This window comes from Epinephelus moara, chromosome 5, assembly GCF_006386435.1.
Source record: "Epinephelus moara isolate mb chromosome 5, YSFRI_EMoa_1.0, whole genome shotgun sequence".
NCBI classification, from domain to species: domain Eukaryota; kingdom Metazoa; phylum Chordata; class Actinopteri; order Perciformes; family Serranidae; genus Epinephelus; species Epinephelus moara.
Window position 1 is genome coordinate 10,352,038 of NC_065510.1, and position 18,206 is coordinate 10,370,243.

General features: G+C 41.2%; 1 protein-coding gene across 2 annotated transcripts in view; it reads right to left on the reverse strand.

Annotated features, from left to right (window-relative positions):
* Window positions 1-18,206, reverse strand: part of grk4 (G protein-coupled receptor kinase 4) — a 62,638-nt gene that overhangs the window by 19,902 nt on the left and 24,530 nt on the right. For both annotated transcript variants that reach the window (XM_050044886.1, XM_050044887.1), the window contains exons 3-8: window positions 15,740-15,852; window positions 14,534-14,611; window positions 13,046-13,146; window positions 5,466-5,558; window positions 3,399-3,462; window positions 2,987-3,127 (exon numbers count right to left, since the gene is read on the reverse strand). In XM_050044886.1, the coding sequence (XP_049900843.1) occupies window positions 2,987-3,127; window positions 3,399-3,462; window positions 5,466-5,558; window positions 13,046-13,146; window positions 14,534-14,611; window positions 15,740-15,852 (590 nt within the window). The remainder of the gene's footprint in view (window positions 1-2,986; window positions 3,128-3,398; window positions 3,463-5,465; window positions 5,559-13,045; window positions 13,147-14,533; window positions 14,612-15,739; window positions 15,853-18,206) is intronic.

Below are 18,206 nucleotides of genomic sequence, written 5' to 3' on the forward strand. Positions count from 1 at the left end.
GATGATAGCAAAATTAAAAAACAGAGACATATACACACATCCACTGCATCACATGCACACACTGAGGTAAAAGGAGTGAGGGTGGTTCATATTTTAAGTTTGTGAGCTGACAAATTGCTACTTGTCCTAGTCATATTTTATTTAAGAAAATATCCACTAATAAAGTCAATCTCCCTTGTTTTAGTTGTATTTTATGCACTTCCATCATAGTAATTAAATGAAAATAACTTGTCACATCTCTTTTATATTCAATTTATCACCTATAGAAATTACTGCCATCTCATTTTAAGGTCTTTAACTGTTCCTATAATGTATCATCTTACATGTTAATGGACTGTCAACTGTAAATTTCTGCCCTTCAGTACTTTGGTACGGCATGGAAGAAATGAAAAGCTAGGTGACTCCCTAAAAAGCGTTCAGGCTTGGCATTACAGCGCCAGCCAAAAACCACCGCTTACTCATGACTATGGCTCAATTTATAAAAATCCTCCATAGGAAAATCAGCCAAGAGCTACGCCACCATTAAGAGCTTGAGGCATGATGGTACAGTGGCAGGGTAATGATTTCTTTTTTTGTGCTGGCTCACATGCTCGGAGCAGGACACTGCACTGCTCTCTCCTACATGCTGTTGTTCTATTATGAAACTTCAGCACCATACAGGATTTTACTAATGTTAGTAAGGTGCCGCTTTGGTGGAGCAAAAAGGAAGAGCAGTTTTAATACTGTTCCCTAATGATTGGACCTGCAATGCTTTGATGAAGTTCTTTGGAAGTTGTTTTCATATTGTTCTAAACATTGGGCTTCCGTAGCATTGTCTCTGAAATTCGGCAGTTCCTTAAAAATACAGTTGGAAACAAGGTGGTGACACAGAAGCATATGAGACAGATAGTCTGTGAAAAAAATCATGTTTCTTCTCTCACCCATTTTGCTGCTAATGGCATTCACTAGAATCAGACTGCCACTCACCGATAACAACCAATCAGAGTCGAGGAGTCTCTAACGCAGCTGACAATCATGTCAATCATTGTTCGTGAACTGCTGTAAAACTGTCAAGCTCACCAGCGTTTTGTTACTGCATTGCCTATTTCTTGCCTCAAATGTTTTAGGAACATATTTCAGTGTACTGTTTAGCTGTAAAATGAGAAAGCTGGGCTGAATCCAAATGTCCACCCTCTGGATTTGCAGACTGAGCCCTTGTGGACTTCAGTTGTACGTACTAGTGTGACATATTCACTGTCATTACGTAAAGTCTGCGAGGGCAGAGATTGCAAGCGGTTGATAGACAGCCCTCGACACTGTTTTACTCGCTGCTGTGGAGACGGTCAACTATTCCTGCTGTCATATTAATATATATTTCATAAAAGTTGATGAACAGTGCTTACTCATCTGTCCCTGCAGATAACAAGATATAAATCCCATATATAGCCTTTTTTGGGACTGAACAAAAATGTACAGGACTATAACTCAGCCCTCAGCACTCCCAGACTTCCTGGGAATGCATCCGCAAAGTCTGCCAGTCTGCAAGTGAGGTGAAGTCCGGACATTTGGATTCAACCTCTGTGACCTTGCCGCCATGTTGAAAACAGTGGAGCGATGCACCAAGCACTGCCCACCGGCTGGACCAACTTTCTCATTTTACAGCTGAACAGTACACTGAAATATGTTTCTGAAAACATCTGAGGTGAGAAATAGACAACACAGTGGCAGAATCTTGATCTTATTTGATCAGCGCTGCCTACTTTGACAGTTTCACTGCAGTTCACAAGCAGTGATTGACATGACTGACAGCTGTGTCCAAGACTCCTTGGCTCTGATTGGTTGTTGTCCTTCAGGTGCTGTAAGGCCATTAGAAGAGTATTTTTTTCACAGATTATCTGTCTCATGTACTGCTCTCTGAATACAGTGACTTTTTAACAATTATAACAAAAAGTTAATTCTACAAAAGTTACCAACTACAGCTTTGAATGTAACGCTCAGGCTTCTGCTCTGACATAAACATTTCTGTTGATTAGAGACGTGTTTTGATCTAAATCATGTCCAATAACTGATTTGGCCCCAAATGAACTCAAGCTGAGAGGACATTTGGACACTTAAAGGAATCTAGATGAACTGTGACTCAGTTTCGAGGGTCACTGCAAATAAGATTGATGAAGTAATTATCCTTATCGTGTCCCTGGTCTAGTTTTTAGCTGAGTGTGCATAGAGTGACATCCATCATTGTTTTCAGGCTATAGCACAAACTTAAAATTAGACAGTTAAAATGTGTGTGACCAGAGTAGGTGCAGAGTCATGTTTGTTGTTTTTCCTCACAATCAATGACATGCACGTGTAAGAGGTCACAAATATAAAACCATCACTCTGTATAAGTCTCAAACACCACTGCATCAAGAACACATGAAAACATTAAGAATCACATGGCAGCAAATAGATTTCAATCAAATTGCACAATACATTCACAGATGATTAAAGGCAGACAGAAAGCTCCAAATAAAATCTAATTCGACATGTTTGCACAGGCAAAATCTCAGGTTTGCTGCAACAATGAATTTGCATTTGGTTTTGATTAAAACTGTGTCTGCAAGCTGGTTACAGCTGAACTCGTCGACCTTTTTGCAAACCCTCGCAGTATGCAGTCACCTGCAACTGGTCAATAATCACAATATCATGTGACTTATTTTCCCCCCTTTTGTACTTTATCCCATCGTGTTTCTTTCCACAGCGACTCCCTAGCTCTTCCACCTGGTGCGGACGTCATTAAACAAACAAAGCTGGAGTCACAGCGACTGTCTTTAACAGCTGATCGACAGCCTTTGCAAACACGCCATTCAATTTCATTTGCAGGATCCTGGAGCCATAACAAACAATGCACTCTCTCTCTCTCTCTCTCTCTCACTCACTCACACACTCACACACTCACACACACACACACACACACACACAGATACAATTCTGTTGAAAGGTTGAATAAGAAAAAAGTAGTACTTACTACAAAACTACTGTTAACTTTTTCTAAAATGCGTTTTTCGTTTAGTGCCATTGCTTCACCTTTTCTTTTCTTCACTCGTTTCTTTTCCAGCTTTTTACAGGCGTACATCTTACCGGTGGCACGTACTTGGCAGGCACAAACCTGGAAAAAAGGAAGCGGGGAAACACGATCACACACAGATGCAAGTAAAAAAACACACATACCTTAAAAACTATAACTAATGGAAGTTAATATGTCACACCACCCATTTCCCCACCCAACATCAACTTCTAAAGGTTGCTTGTAGTAATGTAAATCATTAACGTCTCATTCCCAAACTTGCCAAGTCAGTAAACATAATGTTGGCTCTGTATCCATCACAAAAACTTTAACAACCCCTCGTGTATTACTTTCTGATTGCAGTGACACTCACCTCACCAAATCCACCTTTTCCTAATACTCTGTAATGTCTGAAGGTATTTTTGGTTACTGGTTGCCTGCAGGGACAGAAAGAAAAGAGAGAAATGATAAAGAGAGAGACAAAAAGAGACATAAAATAACAGATAGGTTATGTCATTCTCTCAGACCATGTGATGTCGCAGACAGAGTAATGCTCTAATATATTATTAATCCTCTCTGATGACTGCTGTTTCCACCCTGCTTCTGTTACCCAGCCATTATGCAAAGCATCATCAATTATTTACCAAGACACACAAAAAACGCTGATTGGCAGCACCACCTTTGTGTTTTAGTGCAAACATCTTTCCTGTGACTAGTCCCTATGTACAGTATCCTGTTCTGTTTGTTTTCTGTTTGTTGTGAGCAGTTTTTTTCTGCCTTAGATAAGGTTTTCATCAGGGCTGCACGATATGAGGAGAATATGCGATTTGCGATAACAATGTTGAACATCGTAATGACGATATTACTTGCAATACATAAACAGGTATTAAAATGTAGTCAGTTCTTGAATCAGACTTGCACAGTACTTCATATTTCCTGTACCCAAAATATTGCCAGATGGCTGGCGGGCATTTGCACTTTTGTCTGCACTCATCTTGTCACACTTTGCTCCTTCAACCATGCAGGGTTGTACAGCAGCACTAGTCTAATAAACCTCATTTGCATGCATGCAGATTCTGGCCAATTGGACTATGCCTAGCGGAGAGGGTTGCACCTACTGACAGAATGTTATTACTGGGGCTGCAGGAATTGCCAAAAAAAAAAGATATTGCAATAATTTTGACAGATATTGCAATTGCGATATGAATCATGATTTTTGTGGGAATGGTAATTTTTGCATTTCATATTTATTTAGAAATGATTTTCTTTTAATGACAATGGTTTGATTTTTTGCTGTCATCTGTACCAAACTAACAAGAATGTTCCCTTACATCTTGATTATGAGTTGAAGGCAGAGACATCCCTGTACCACCAGATTTTACATTTCTTAAACATTGCAGATCCTGCAATCTAGTTATTGCATTTACCTATATTGCGATTTCGATAATATTTTGATTAACTGTGCAGCCCTTGTTGTTACTATATTCAACTACACAATATTAGACGAGAGGGAGTCCTGTCATAGAGCACGGAATATCATTATGGCTGTGATTCGGTCATAGGCATGAGGCTGCAGGTCGAATGCCTGAGATAGTAAGTCTGACATTGTTTTTATACAACAGTTCTACAAGCGCTTTTCATAACGTAACAGTAATAAGTGAAAATAGATTATGATTTATTTGTTTATTAAATGATTTTTTGCTCCGCCAATCCAAATATTTCCTCAGCTTGACTGAGACTGAACGGTGCCAAGCAACACATAAACATTCCTGCACACTAGCGTGCTACTTTGTGTAGGTCTACACATTACCGCAGGCCAGCTAATTTGTATCGTGTATATTTATCTGTGTGTTTCTATTTATTGTTCAGCTAGTGACATAACAGTCTGTTGACAGTCAGTATGGTGTGATTTCAATTAGTTAACAGCGTGAACAGACAGTAGCTGGTAGGATGATGTCATGTGGGCACACCTGGAGATTCGCAGTGCAGTATCCAGGCCTATTTTGTTCCCTCCGTGCTCTTCTGACAACCAGTCATGATTTAACTCAAATGTTTTTTGTGGAAATATGTTCATCTTTGCAGTGCAAAATTTGTTTCGACACTAGTCATGTAATAAACTGTTACTGATACGTGTATGATTAGAGGTCTCACTGCTGTTACACTCTATATCAGCACTCTTGTCTAATGTAATTACTTGGTCAGAGCTAACTGCTGTATAAAGTGCAATACTGCAGTGTTTTGCAATGTGATGACCTTCATAATTTCTTTAAATCATATTCATTAATATTCACCTTAATTATCTGTAGTTTTTTCCCCTCTAGAAATGATGATTCCCCCAAAAATAAAAAGTCTGAATATGTCAGATGTCATTTTTATGTAGAAAAAGGGAATGGTTTGCATGTCTGCTTCACCAAGTGCATAATCTGCAGTGACTACCCACCTCTCCAACCATTTCCACTGCAGGAAGCGAGAGAAGTACATGGACTCCTGGTAGGAGGAAAATGGAGCTCCACTCAGATAATCACGAACTATTCTGTAAGGAGGGAGGGAGAGAGAGCGTTGGTGATCATTTAATAATAAGGTTATAAAGATGTAACAGTGCACATGTCACCAGAAAACAACAGCAAAAAAACAAGCACATGTAAAATTTCTTGCCAAATCTTCCACACAGATGAACAGACATCTGGCCTGCGTTCCCCAGAGAACGCCTTTTAACCTTTACAATGACTACAAACACACACATCCTCTTTATCTGACTACCCCCTGAATCACACACGTGTGTGTTTGTGTAGATCTGTGTGTTTGTGTGTGTGTTCAGGCATTGCCGGCTGTGTTCCGGTTCAAAGCCGTTCTCAGTGGAAAGACTGAAAAAACTCAGCGCCGGTACACCACCGTGAAAAATGAAAAATGCCTTTGAACGGAGACATTCCACTCAACTCAACCAGGAAACAGGGGATTTTGGGGAAACCGGTTTTCTCTGAGCAGGAGGTTGAGCGGAACATCTAATCTCACTTTCCTTCGCACGTGAATGTGGATGTGAGTCTTTCTGAATCTATGCGATTATGTCATATATTCAGACATAACCACCCCCTCTGAAATTTGGAAAAGTCCTGCCATAGGTTAAAGGAGTAAGGCAACTGACACCCACCATAACGCAGAGTTAAAGTTCTTTGAGGGAAGAAAAGGTTACCAAAGGTCACAGCCTCATCGTCTCCTGACCATACGTCAAACGTCACTCCCCTGAGAGTTGTAAGAACATGACTCTTTGACATGACCCTGCCAGCCTCTCATATCAGTGTCCTCTTTCACTGCTTTGACTACAGATGTTGTTTGACTTAAACACCATGTCCTCTTTGAGATTGCTGCACCAAACAGACATGAAGTGAACAGTATGACACAGCTACTTCAAGGCTTGTGGAGGGAAATAATGCAGGTCAGCAAAAATGTTGTGGTTACTATATCTACTGTCCTTGCTGTCTGTGATGTCAACAGATAACATTTTTAAAGGGACAGTTCATCTTGAAATCCAAAACATGTTTTCCTCTTACCCCCAGTGCCATTTATCAACCTAGATTGTTTTGTTACGAGTTGTCAAGTGTTAGTGACATAAGCCGTAGAGATGTCTGCGTTCTCTCCAGTGTAGTGGAACTAGATGGCCCTCTGCTTGTGGTTCCCCACCACCGTTATAAGAGACATGTCTGTAAAACTGTTGACAGCACACCTCGAACTGTAAACAAGGTCAATTATGACTCTTTCTAGTGTAAATGTTTGATACATGGGGGTTTTGTATTTGTAAAATATTCTTTGAGCCAAAATAATCGATTTAAAAATCCATGATGTCATCACAATGTTAAGTCCTTGAGTTGAGCTGGAACTCACAGGTGGGGCCAGCGGAAGAGACACTACTGTGCATATTCAGCGGACCGCATACCACGGAAGTTAACCCACCAAGAAGCTAGAAACTTTTTTTTTGGCATATGCGCCAGGCAAGCAACTCCATTGAAATGAATTGACGCCACCTTGGGGTGCAATATGTAGTTATCATCTATGGTTAACTCAAGATAATCAAGCATAATCGAGCAACAGGTCCTGCTCAATCTTTCACTTCCCAGCTGATGAACAGACCAGGAGTCGCTGGATAAAACACATCAGGCAAGACAACGTTACGCTAAGTTACCTAGCTAACAAGCTAGCTAGTGTTGGTGACGTACGTCGTGTTAGACGAGAGATGCAGTTCACTGAGCAGTTTCACACAAAACTAAATGGTACCATGACAAACCTATGATAAACTCGACTTTCTTGCAAAATGATCGATTAAATTGACAAACGTGAAAATCATGGCACAATTCAAACAAGATCAAAAAATTGTCTGCGCAATTCAAAGCAAGAAATTTAGCTAACTTGATTAAAACAGAAACATCTGGTAAAAATGCATGATCCAAAAAACACAAAGTATAATTCCACTTTTGCCATTTGCCTTACATGAACAGCCTTGATATCTGGCCAAACAATTGTCTAATCATTGGTACTAATCAACAGCCCCATCACATTCCCAAAGATTCATTGCACAACATCAAATGTCTTGATTACATTTCTGTAAGTGAAAAAGACTTGAGACTTGCGATCAATATTATTAGTTTGGGGTTCAATCAAATGTAAAAAAGAACTGCCACAACAGTGTGCATAAACACTAACTCCAGGACCACAGAAAGGTTCTGTGCAGAGCGTTTCAGAGGTGAGCTGTACTCCTCCTGAACCATAGCAAACAACAACTGTTTCACCAGCAGCACTTTCTCTCCTGCTGACCTGTGTGCTAAAAAATCTCTCCTGCCAGCCTTCAGCACATGACTGAAAACCAAAGTTACAGCAGATATCCGTTGTCTACCACCCAAAATGTTGAAGAGATGCTCATATTTGGCAAGCATATTTTCCTTGACCATATTTTAAAATTACTTCATCACTAAGGAGGATGAGGAAAGCTGCCTGTGGTTACCAACAGCGCTGGGGTGGCTGTTCTTGGCACAAGGCTCGAGAGTAGAGAGTTTCCACAAGGGAAGCACCCTCTGCTGTGTAAAAGAAAACTGAATTATGTCATCATGGGACCCAGTTGCTTTGTACATGAGATTCCACCTATTCGAACTAGTTGTCTTTGCAGGAGAAGTTCAGCGTCTACGAGATGTTATTGGTCTCTATTCTGCTGTTCCTGAGCTCACAAGGGTTTGTAATGAAAGCATGTTTATCAAAGATAAATTAAAACTAATTAAAACACCCTCCAAAGTGCTGGTTTGCCCTGTAACCTCAACGGATACAATAACATGTTTTCAATACAGTCTTAAGCGGGCAGTGTGTAGAATTTAGTGGCATCTAGCGGTGCGGATTGCAGATTGCAACCCATGTGCCTAGCGTGATCTCCCAGTTAGGATTCCTTTTCAGTGTTCATTGTTCAGGAGTTTTTTACTGGGAGTCAAATTATATGCAGAGGTCTCCTCCACTCTGAAACAAATGAACCAGCAGTAAAGCAATTTCACTTCACACATTAGTGTATCTCCTACGCTGTTAAGTTTGTCATAGACAGGCTGCTAGCCCAGCTCCTGCTAATGTGCGCTCACATTTTCTCTCTGATAACTTAAGATCCAGACATTCAGGAGGTTTTTAATGGGAACAGAATTATCCGTAAAGGTCTCTTTCTTTCAAAAACAAACAGATGCAGTGAATTAAACTGGTAAAAACACTACATAAAGCAGTTTCATATTAAAAAGCAGTATTTTTCTGATGCCGTTTGGCTCGTTGCGTAGGGGCTGCTTACTGCAGTGGCGATGCTAAAATGGAAAGAAGTAGAAACATTGCGGTGCAACTTGGCAGACTCTGTGAACGAGTACCTGCTCCTTATGTAGATATAAACGGCTCATTCCAAAATAACGAAAAGACCATGATTCTTATTTTCAGGTGATTATACACTAAAGAAAACATACATATTTTATGTTGTATACCATTTCTGCTGATATATCCCCCTAAATCTTACACACTGGACTTTCAAAGAAAGCATACTTTTTTTCCCCCTGCATCTACTTCTGTCTTAAATCTCAGACCATGGCCTGAATAACTTAACTTTCTCAGCCCAGACTCTCATTAGTGTTCACTTATCACGTCCACTGGCTTCCCTCAGTCTTACAAGACAAAACCGGTCCCGGACACTTAAAGAAAGGGGCTCCAGAAAGGCAGGAGCCTAGCAGTGCCTGGCTTGGAGTCCAGCCTCAGACAGACACCACTGGGAGTAGAAATAAACACAGCTACAATATGGCTTTTGTTACTCGAAGGAGAGAGGGAGAAGAAAAGAGAAAGGGGAGAAATATCAGCATACAGACCTTTGTCAAGACCAGCGATACACAAAACACCGAGATACACATGTACTGAAGGGCCACGCTTTACTCCTGGTATGACATAACCGTATGTTCCACTGCAGCAGAAGAAAATCCGTGAGTGAGCTAATACATTTCTGCTAGTGGGTGTGAGGCTCTGCCAAAAGTCACATTTCCACGTGCAGCCCCATGCTTTCCTACAGGCTTTCCCTCTGAGAAAAAGACTGAATAAGCCCCGGGTCAGGATTACATATCGGAATAAGAAAATTAAAGAAAATAAAAATTCCACAACCGGGTACAAATAATAATGATAGTGGAAGAAGTGATGACCGAACTTGAACAGGAATCCCATTCAAAAACATCTGAACTGCCGCAGCAGCGAGGCTTTCAGTAACACAAACATGTGCCTGTGTTGTTCTATGTTTGTACACTCTGCTGTTTTGCCCCGCTCTCCTTAACACTTTCTTTCCATTTCTCCTCACTTTTCCCAAGTTCTCCTTTTTGCTCTTCTGTCATTTCTCTCTGTGGGTCTTTCTAACTTCGCCCCTCATGCTGTGCTTTCTGCCTGTCTATCTATCACTTTCTCACTGGCTTCAATCCGGTCAAGAAGTCTGAATGGAGTGGATGCTTCCCACAGCACCAAGTGTGAAACTTCAGTGTTATAATTCTGTGGCCTCTCGCTTTCTTGCACCATTTCTCTGCCCTCCCCAGAGCCCTTTTGACTACACAAGAGGTGTTAAAATAGAGATGCATGCAGAGGGGAAGGAAACAGGGCCAACAGACCATGACCTGAGATGCCAAAGAGAGAAGACAGGTGTGCTGTGGTCATCTTAACCTCACACTGATGTTTCCAGCTTCAGTCACACATAAGCCACCACCTCACCCAGCTCAAGGTCCTGCTACACTGCCTTTCTTGCGAATGCACACACACAAGGAGCTGAAAATTAAAGATTTGCACCATAATGAGTAATTTCATTTTCTTTTAGTATTGTTTACTTTAGTATTGTTCAGGAACCCGTATGTAAGTCAAGGTATCAGCACTGGCATCAACACTTCTGAACACTGCCCAGCCCTACCCACATTACTGCATTGCACAAAACTAGATAACGTAGAAAGAAAAGAAAATCACAAAAACACCGCCATCAGTGTATCTGTCCTTCGCAGTCAACATGACCAGCTTCTCACCCGTATGGGTTACTCATTTTATAAATCCAACAGCTCTCCACGTGTTTTGCCAGAACAGGCGAACAGACTGGGAACATAACTGAGTGTATTCCCGATCATAATTCCCACTTCTCTGGAGTTCCTTCTCGCAGATTCCGGTATTCCCCGAGGAAGCTCAGTGAATCAGAGGATGGACGCAGCATTTCCAACCCAAGTCTGTCTGCCTGTGTGGCTACAAGTTGGGACTTCACAGAAATTCAGCTTTTGCCAGGGAACATGGGAACATGAGTCTGTTTTCCTGAAGCCCTCTGATTTAGTGAGGGGTGGACTGTACTGTGATCTGCTTCTTATTTAATGATGTGATATATTTATGTACGTTTTTGTACATGGTTTTATATAATAAATTGTGTTGTATGGCAGTAGACCTGGGTCACGTCTTTTTCTGCCAAGTCACTGCCAGATTGATTACACAATCCTGCAACATTTTGGTTCCTACTTGTCTATGGAAAGCACTTTTTATGTTTCCTGGTTAGGGCAGGACAATAAACAAAATTTATTGTGTTACCAGCTTTATGACTTTCTCACCAATCTCGATTTACTCACATCAATTTACTGTAATTAAACTGAAAAAAGCTACAAAAAACAAGCAGAACTTCAACAAACCAATCATCACACACTTCAGTTTAGACATCAACAAACTCTAACTGCTCATACTACTATTAATCAATACAGACATATCTGAAGTGAGCCAAAATAAGAAAATGTGGAAAATAAAAATAATGCACTGGAGAAAGAAACTAGTCGTTTTAACTTGAAAACGTTAACTTCTGGGATGCCTTAACATTTTAAGATGACTGAATTTGTGAAGACAAGTTGAGGTAATTTTGTAATAATTCAAAAGAAATAAACTTTTTCTTAATTTAGTTGTAGTATTTAAATCCTTTAGTTCAATCAAACTGTCACTTGATCAATCATTTGTCACATAAAATCATACTAATACGAGGCTTTGACAGGGTCTTCTATTATCAATCACAAAGAGTATAGCTTATATTTGTAAGTAACTGAAATAGCATAAGTTAGCATAAGTTTTGTGGGGCTGATAGAACTGCGCTTGGAGAGGTCTGTAAACTGAAGGATTTAATGTCAGGGTAAAGTAAGAGTTTCACATCTAAACACTTTATACATGTTAGAAAACACTTGTTGAAACGTGAAAACACTATATAGTACTGAAGTGTGGAGTTAAGACTGTTTTTCACCATTTCTGTGTCGAGGATTTTTTGGTGGGGCTAAAGTCTTCTCTATGACGCAGTGGAGCTTAGCACAAGCCCCGCCCCTACACTATATAAGAACTAAAGCTGTTAAGGTTTGTTGTTTGAAAAAATAAATAACATTACCATTCTGTCGCAGACTTAGAAGAGCCATATTTATTTTCGGGGAGCTCAGTGTACCCTGGCTCCGAATCTGATTCTGGCTCTGGTGGCTCAAACATGTACGGCTGCACAAGTCTGACAAAGCTGCTAGATGGAATATCCATTGTAGCGCTACAATTTAAAGAGGCTGCAGCTTTCCCGTGGGTGGGTGTGGCAAGATTTTGAAACACATTAGCATCTTTTTTAATCATTGAAATGTGGCTGGGTGTTTAATAACACAACTATAACTCATCACACATATTTATTTTAGCTTTACCCGAACAGTAAGTACAACTGAATTAAGTTTATTGGACTAAAAAAGTTTATTTGATTTTAATTATTGCAAAATTACCTCAACTTGTCTTCTCAAATTCAGCAAACTTGAAATTTTATGGCAGCCTGGACACTAACTTCAAGCAGCAACTTTTTAGCCTTAAGTTAAAACAACTAGTTTCCTTCTACAGTGTAACTATCATATTTATTGTCACAGAGGTCAATGTGACAACTTATGATATACATTTCACAATACATCATTCAGCTGACGTCCCGGCAACAGAAACTAACTGTGACAGAGTTAAATTATTGGGCTACGTTGAGGTGTGTGAATGTGTGTGAGTCTGTGCAATGTGAAGTACATTCGGGGTAATAATCCCCGGTCTGTTTGCTTCTCCTGGCTCTCAGAGCAGGAAGCAGAAACACCTGCAAGAGTGTGTTTGTGTGCGAGTGTGTGTATGTGTTTGTAAATCTGTGTTTGTGTGTATATGCATGTGTGTGTGTACAGGGAACACTGAGGTGGCTGTTGTTTTCATGCCAGCCATCCGGATGCTCTCTCTGCCCACTGCTCTTTTTTCTTCGTCTCCACTGTGCGTGTGTTTGCAAGTCTGTGTGTGTGCGTGCGTAATACTGCACTCCAGGTGCCAGCTGCCTCATCATCACTAGTGACATGGTGCACTAGTCCACACAGTCTACAAATACACATGCGCTTTCTGAAGGAACAGGACTCCATTGGTGCCGCCGCACTTTGATGGCCAGACTCAATCATACTGAATAACAGAAACACTAAATCTATATGCTGGAGGGAGACTTACTTGGTGCAGTCATTGAAGAGATCCTTACATGGACTCTGCTCCAGCCTCTCCCGACACCCAGCCACCACATCCTGGGGTACGTCTGGCAGATGGGCTGCCGACTTGAGGGTTACAAAGAGAAGACAGAGGGTGAGGCAGGCAGATACACAGACAGAGGGACAGGAACAAAGAGAGATGATGGGGTGTAATTTGGCTGCAAGGGCTAAGAAAACAGATCAAAACATAAACAGTCAGCTTGTCCCTTGCTGTTTGCAAACCTGCATAGTCTGGCTAGGAGTGCATGACATCACGGCTGTGGTCAAACCTCACCTCACCTTTGTTTCATTTGTCAGTTAATTTAGGATGGTGAGAATGCTGTAAACTCTATGACGGACCAAAGTGCTCTAAGCATGAAAATAAAGATCTCGTTGTGGTTTTGGTGAGAACACAACAAGGAAAAACCAGAGAGTGTGACATGGGTGTGTGACACATGTATACATTCAAAAGCTAAACTGATTAATAGCTAAAACTTTTGAAATGTACCCAACCCATTTCCTGTGATTTGCACTATATGACAGCCCATTTCCTGTACATTATTTCTAGGTGTGTCTCACCGTTTTTAATCAGAAATGACATCCAGTTAGAGTCTCCACCAATGATGCTAATAAACCAACCAAGAGAACCAGAATAGAGGTGTAAACACCGCCTAATACCGCTGCAGCCACATCTCTGGCTTCATACACTTTGGATAAAGTCCAAAGTCGATACAGTTCACAGCAGATCATACATTAAACATCACTGGCAAACGTGTTAAGTCTAGAGATGCACCAATTATGAAATTCAGGGCTGGTACCCATGTTTTTATTGTCGTCGTGTTTGATTTTTTTGGTCTCTGTAGCTAATTTCAACATTCATGACAACTGTACAGGTGTGATTTTTTTTATAACTCATCTATTTACATTTTAATAAGGCATTAAGTTACGCATAATTAAGGGCAGGTTGCTAGGAGTGACAGGCTGTCTGCCAATAGTGTCCTTGACTTCCCAGTCAGATCCACCCATCGCTCCTCCACAGCACCAGCCTCTCGCCTAAATATGGTCTTCTGGCTCCAAAAAATTAAGATGGCGACATGTCGGAGTCCACAAACCACTGGGTGATGTCACAGTAGCTACGTTTATTATTTTTACAGTTCATGGACACAATAGAAAAACTGACTGTTATCTTATTGCTGATTGGCTGATGGCAGTCAACAAGGCGAATATCAGCCCATAAATCAGTGTATCCCTGGTTTAGTCGTTAATAAGTGAAGATGTAATGTTGACATCTTTAAAGAAAGCAATAAATCACATGAAGATCAAAAACAAACATTTCTAAAATTACTGTTTTGATTAATGAAATCATGCAGTTCAATAACTGGAAGATTTATTATGCACATTTGTAAATGTGAGCAAACATCATCTTCTCCATATCGACCAGCTCTGTCATTAAGTGAGTGTGTGTGCAGCGTACCCCATTATTAAAGTATGTGTCTAAAACATTCAGTCCACAGTCCCTCCTCTTCTCGTCAGGAGCTAGCTGGTACATGGCCTGTCAGAGAAGAACAGACGTGTGAGCAACCACAACAGCACAGCAAGCCGTACTCATTCAGCCATCTTTAATATCTCTCCAAATAAGGTCAGAGAGAGAGACGGGCACCAGAAGGCAGAGAGGAAGGCTGAGATGGGGATGGAGAGAGAGAGAAAAGGGTGGAGGGGTTAATGAGGAACAAGCAAGAGGAAGAAATTAAAGTCATCATGATTTCATCAGGTGAAAATAGAAACGAGTGCGAGACCGCAGACAAATAGAGAGATGGCACTGGTGACAAAACATCTCACCTTAGTCAAAGTGGCAAACTAGCAAACATGTTCATCTTCACGCTTTGCTCATTACATCCGTCACCTATCAGGATGAAGCCTCAGCTCTCACCGCATCGCAGATTGTGTTTTTGGTCAAATATGGCTGTAGGCAGGGAGATGGTCTGGAGTTTGACTGCTTTGAGCTGTGTGTTTTGTTTAAAAACAAGCTCGGTGGAGAGGAATGGGACCGAGCAATGCGACTGTGCATCACAGCCAAAGCATGACGCCCTCAGTGGGACTAACGGCACATGTTCAGCACTAAAATGGTGCTTGTTTCATTTATTGCATTTTTGTCAGTCAGTGTGAGCGTGTGTCACCCCCAGCGCAGTTACACGTGTGCCTGTCTACCTTCCTTAAAAAAGACTGATGTAGGTTCTTATTAAATAAGCATGATTCCCCCCTGTTTTCCTTTCTCGCATACCTCCAGGGGCCGAGACACAAGCTCGGGCCTGTGTTTGCCTGCTCACCCAGGGGACCTGCCTCTGACGTGGGCTTGACCTCATGGAGGAGTGCATGGAGGAAGGGGAGGGGTCTGCTCTCTGACAGCCTGTCTAAATCGCTAATCACCCCCTACGCCCACCCCACCCACCACCTTGTGCTACTGCCAAGAGCAGGCAAAGAACCAAGGACTAACTTGCCTCTCCTATTTGTTGCTCTGCAGGGCCTGATTCAGGCCGAGTCTCATGGGAGAAATCAAAGAGAGACAAAGAAGATGAGAGAGAGTGAGAGAGAAACAGGGACAGAAAAGTAAAAGAGTGAGAGAGGGGAGAGCTATAAGAATAAGCAGAATGATGGTAAAAAAGTTCACTGAAAGTCTTACCACAGCATCCATAAATTCAATGCAGCGCTTCAGCTCTGGCCTGGTGTCACAGTACTGACGGAATAACAGCCGACCAATGGGCTGCTTCTCACATAGACTGGTGTAGTCCCTCTCTGCGGGGAGGAGAGGAGGGGGAGACAGATGGAGAAACGTTAATACACTACAAAATACACCAAAACAATTGTTCGAAACCGGGCGATTGAGACCCCGCAAGCAGCCCTGGGATGACTCTAGAAAGTCTGAGGGCCCTATCTTACACCTGGAGAAAAGCAGCGCACAGCACAGCGAATTGTCTTTGCTAGTTTGAAAACAATGCAGTTGCAATTTTCACAGCCAGTGCCCATGTTGTGTAAGTAGCAAATGAGCCCATCTGTGTGCCCATGGGCGTATTGGTCTTAAAATGAAGGTGTGGTCAAGCCCATTGTTATCGCATTTCTACTTTAAGGCAGCAGAAAGTGACTGCGCCATTGACCAACATCTTAAGTTAACGGTGCAGTATTTTTTTGCCGTTTAAAGGGTGCATTATTCAGATATTAAGATGTGCCTACATCGGCAGGTTCACAACACATATACACGTGGCTTGCTACACACAAAGGGCCACGAGGATGCGTTGTGGGTAGGGCTGAGTGCTATTTTAATATCATATCAATGATATGCGCCTAGATATTGTCTTTGATAAAGGATGTTGTAAAACTGTTGTCTTTTTAAAGAATGCACTGCAGTAAACTTACCAGACTTCTTCTAGCTGTTTTCTATCATGTGCCTTTACCCACTTGGTCTTTATTTTCACATTTACTGATGATGACTTATTATCATTGTGTTAAAATTTTGTGAAAGCATCAAAAGTGAGCCTTACAGTATTGTCCCGTATTGAGGTATCTGGTCAAAAATATTGTGATATTTGATTTTCTCTGTGTCGCCCAGCCCGAGTTGTGGGTGGTTAAATACTACATCATTGCTAAGGAAAATATTAATTGCCTTCTCTAAAGTGTGAACATGGCAGACAGCAGAGCAGAGCTGCTGTCCAACTCCCCATCAAGAGAGACACAGTGCACATATATGCACAAGAAGCAGCATAACATCATCGATTATTTTAGGTAACATCATTGCTCTTAATGCATTACTCTCATCTTAAAACTGCTCACTTCTCCAATTTGTGAAATCTGCCATGTGAGAAGCAGTGTGCCAGGTGCCAAATGGTTAAAGACAACCTGCTTTCATTTAAGATAAAAAGATGAAAAATGAGCTCCTCAGAGAAGTCTTTGGGAATAAAAGGTTTTTCAATATCGTCATTTAAAATAAAATAAAAAATCCCAATGTGCAAATGGGCCCTTTTCACATTTTTTGAACCTCTAACACAAATGTCCATATCTTAGCAACTTTATAAACATGTACATTACGTTACAATGTGTATTTTTGTTAAGTGGACTTTAAAGATATATTCCCCATCCTTTAAAAGAAACTACTGCATCATGCACATCCAGTAACTTTGTAACTGCAGATACAGCCTACTGTAAGCATGAAGGAGAGAGAAAAGGAATGTAAAATTCATCTACAAAGCGAGCTGTCCCTTAAAGGAGCAGTGTGTGAGATTTAGGGGGATTTAGTGGCATCTAGGGGTAAGGATTTGGTTTGTCGCTTCTGGGCTACTGTAGAAACAATGACGGTGCAACATGGCGGACCTCATGGATGAAAACATACTACCTGTGTACACATAAACAACTCATTCTAATGTACTAAAAGCAGGATGATTATTAACTAATGAAAACATACTTATATTAGATTCCACTACATCCTACACACCTTTAATTAGTATTTGCTCATGCAACAATATGCTAAAAAAAAAAAAAAACCACACAAAAAAATCCCACTGCATTTCTGTGCTTTCTGTATGTGTGTTTTCTATGTGTGTGAGTGTCTCCTGTGCAGCTGGCCCCAGCCTATTAGGACTAATGGCGTCCATTTGAGTCATATTTCCTCTGGCACCAAATGAGGAAGAAGACCCAGGACGTTTTCCATCACTGGTTGACAGAAAGGACACACATACACACACACAAGATAAACATACAAACAAAAATAGGCCACACACATTCACGTACACATGTGCACTTGTGACTAGAGGAGGAGGAGGAGGAGGGATGCACGGGATGAACATTTCTGAGTGCTGACAGCTACAGGACAACCTCCAACAGTAAATCAAATCTTCACAACAGCCCTCCCAGCTGCACTGTTTATTACACAGCATTCCCCTCCGCTCTGCAGCTCTGAGCTTCTCATTCAAACTCACCACTTATACGACCACAAAACCTAAGTTATCACTTTGGCGAGCAAACAGTAGACTGTAGAGATATGATATTTTTATTGCTTCCCCTTCCACTGTGCGGCCGCTGTGTTTTAAATCTGATGAACAAAAGCTCTTTCAGAAAAAAATCTCAGCGAGAGATCTGTGACTGTATTGCCTTGCACT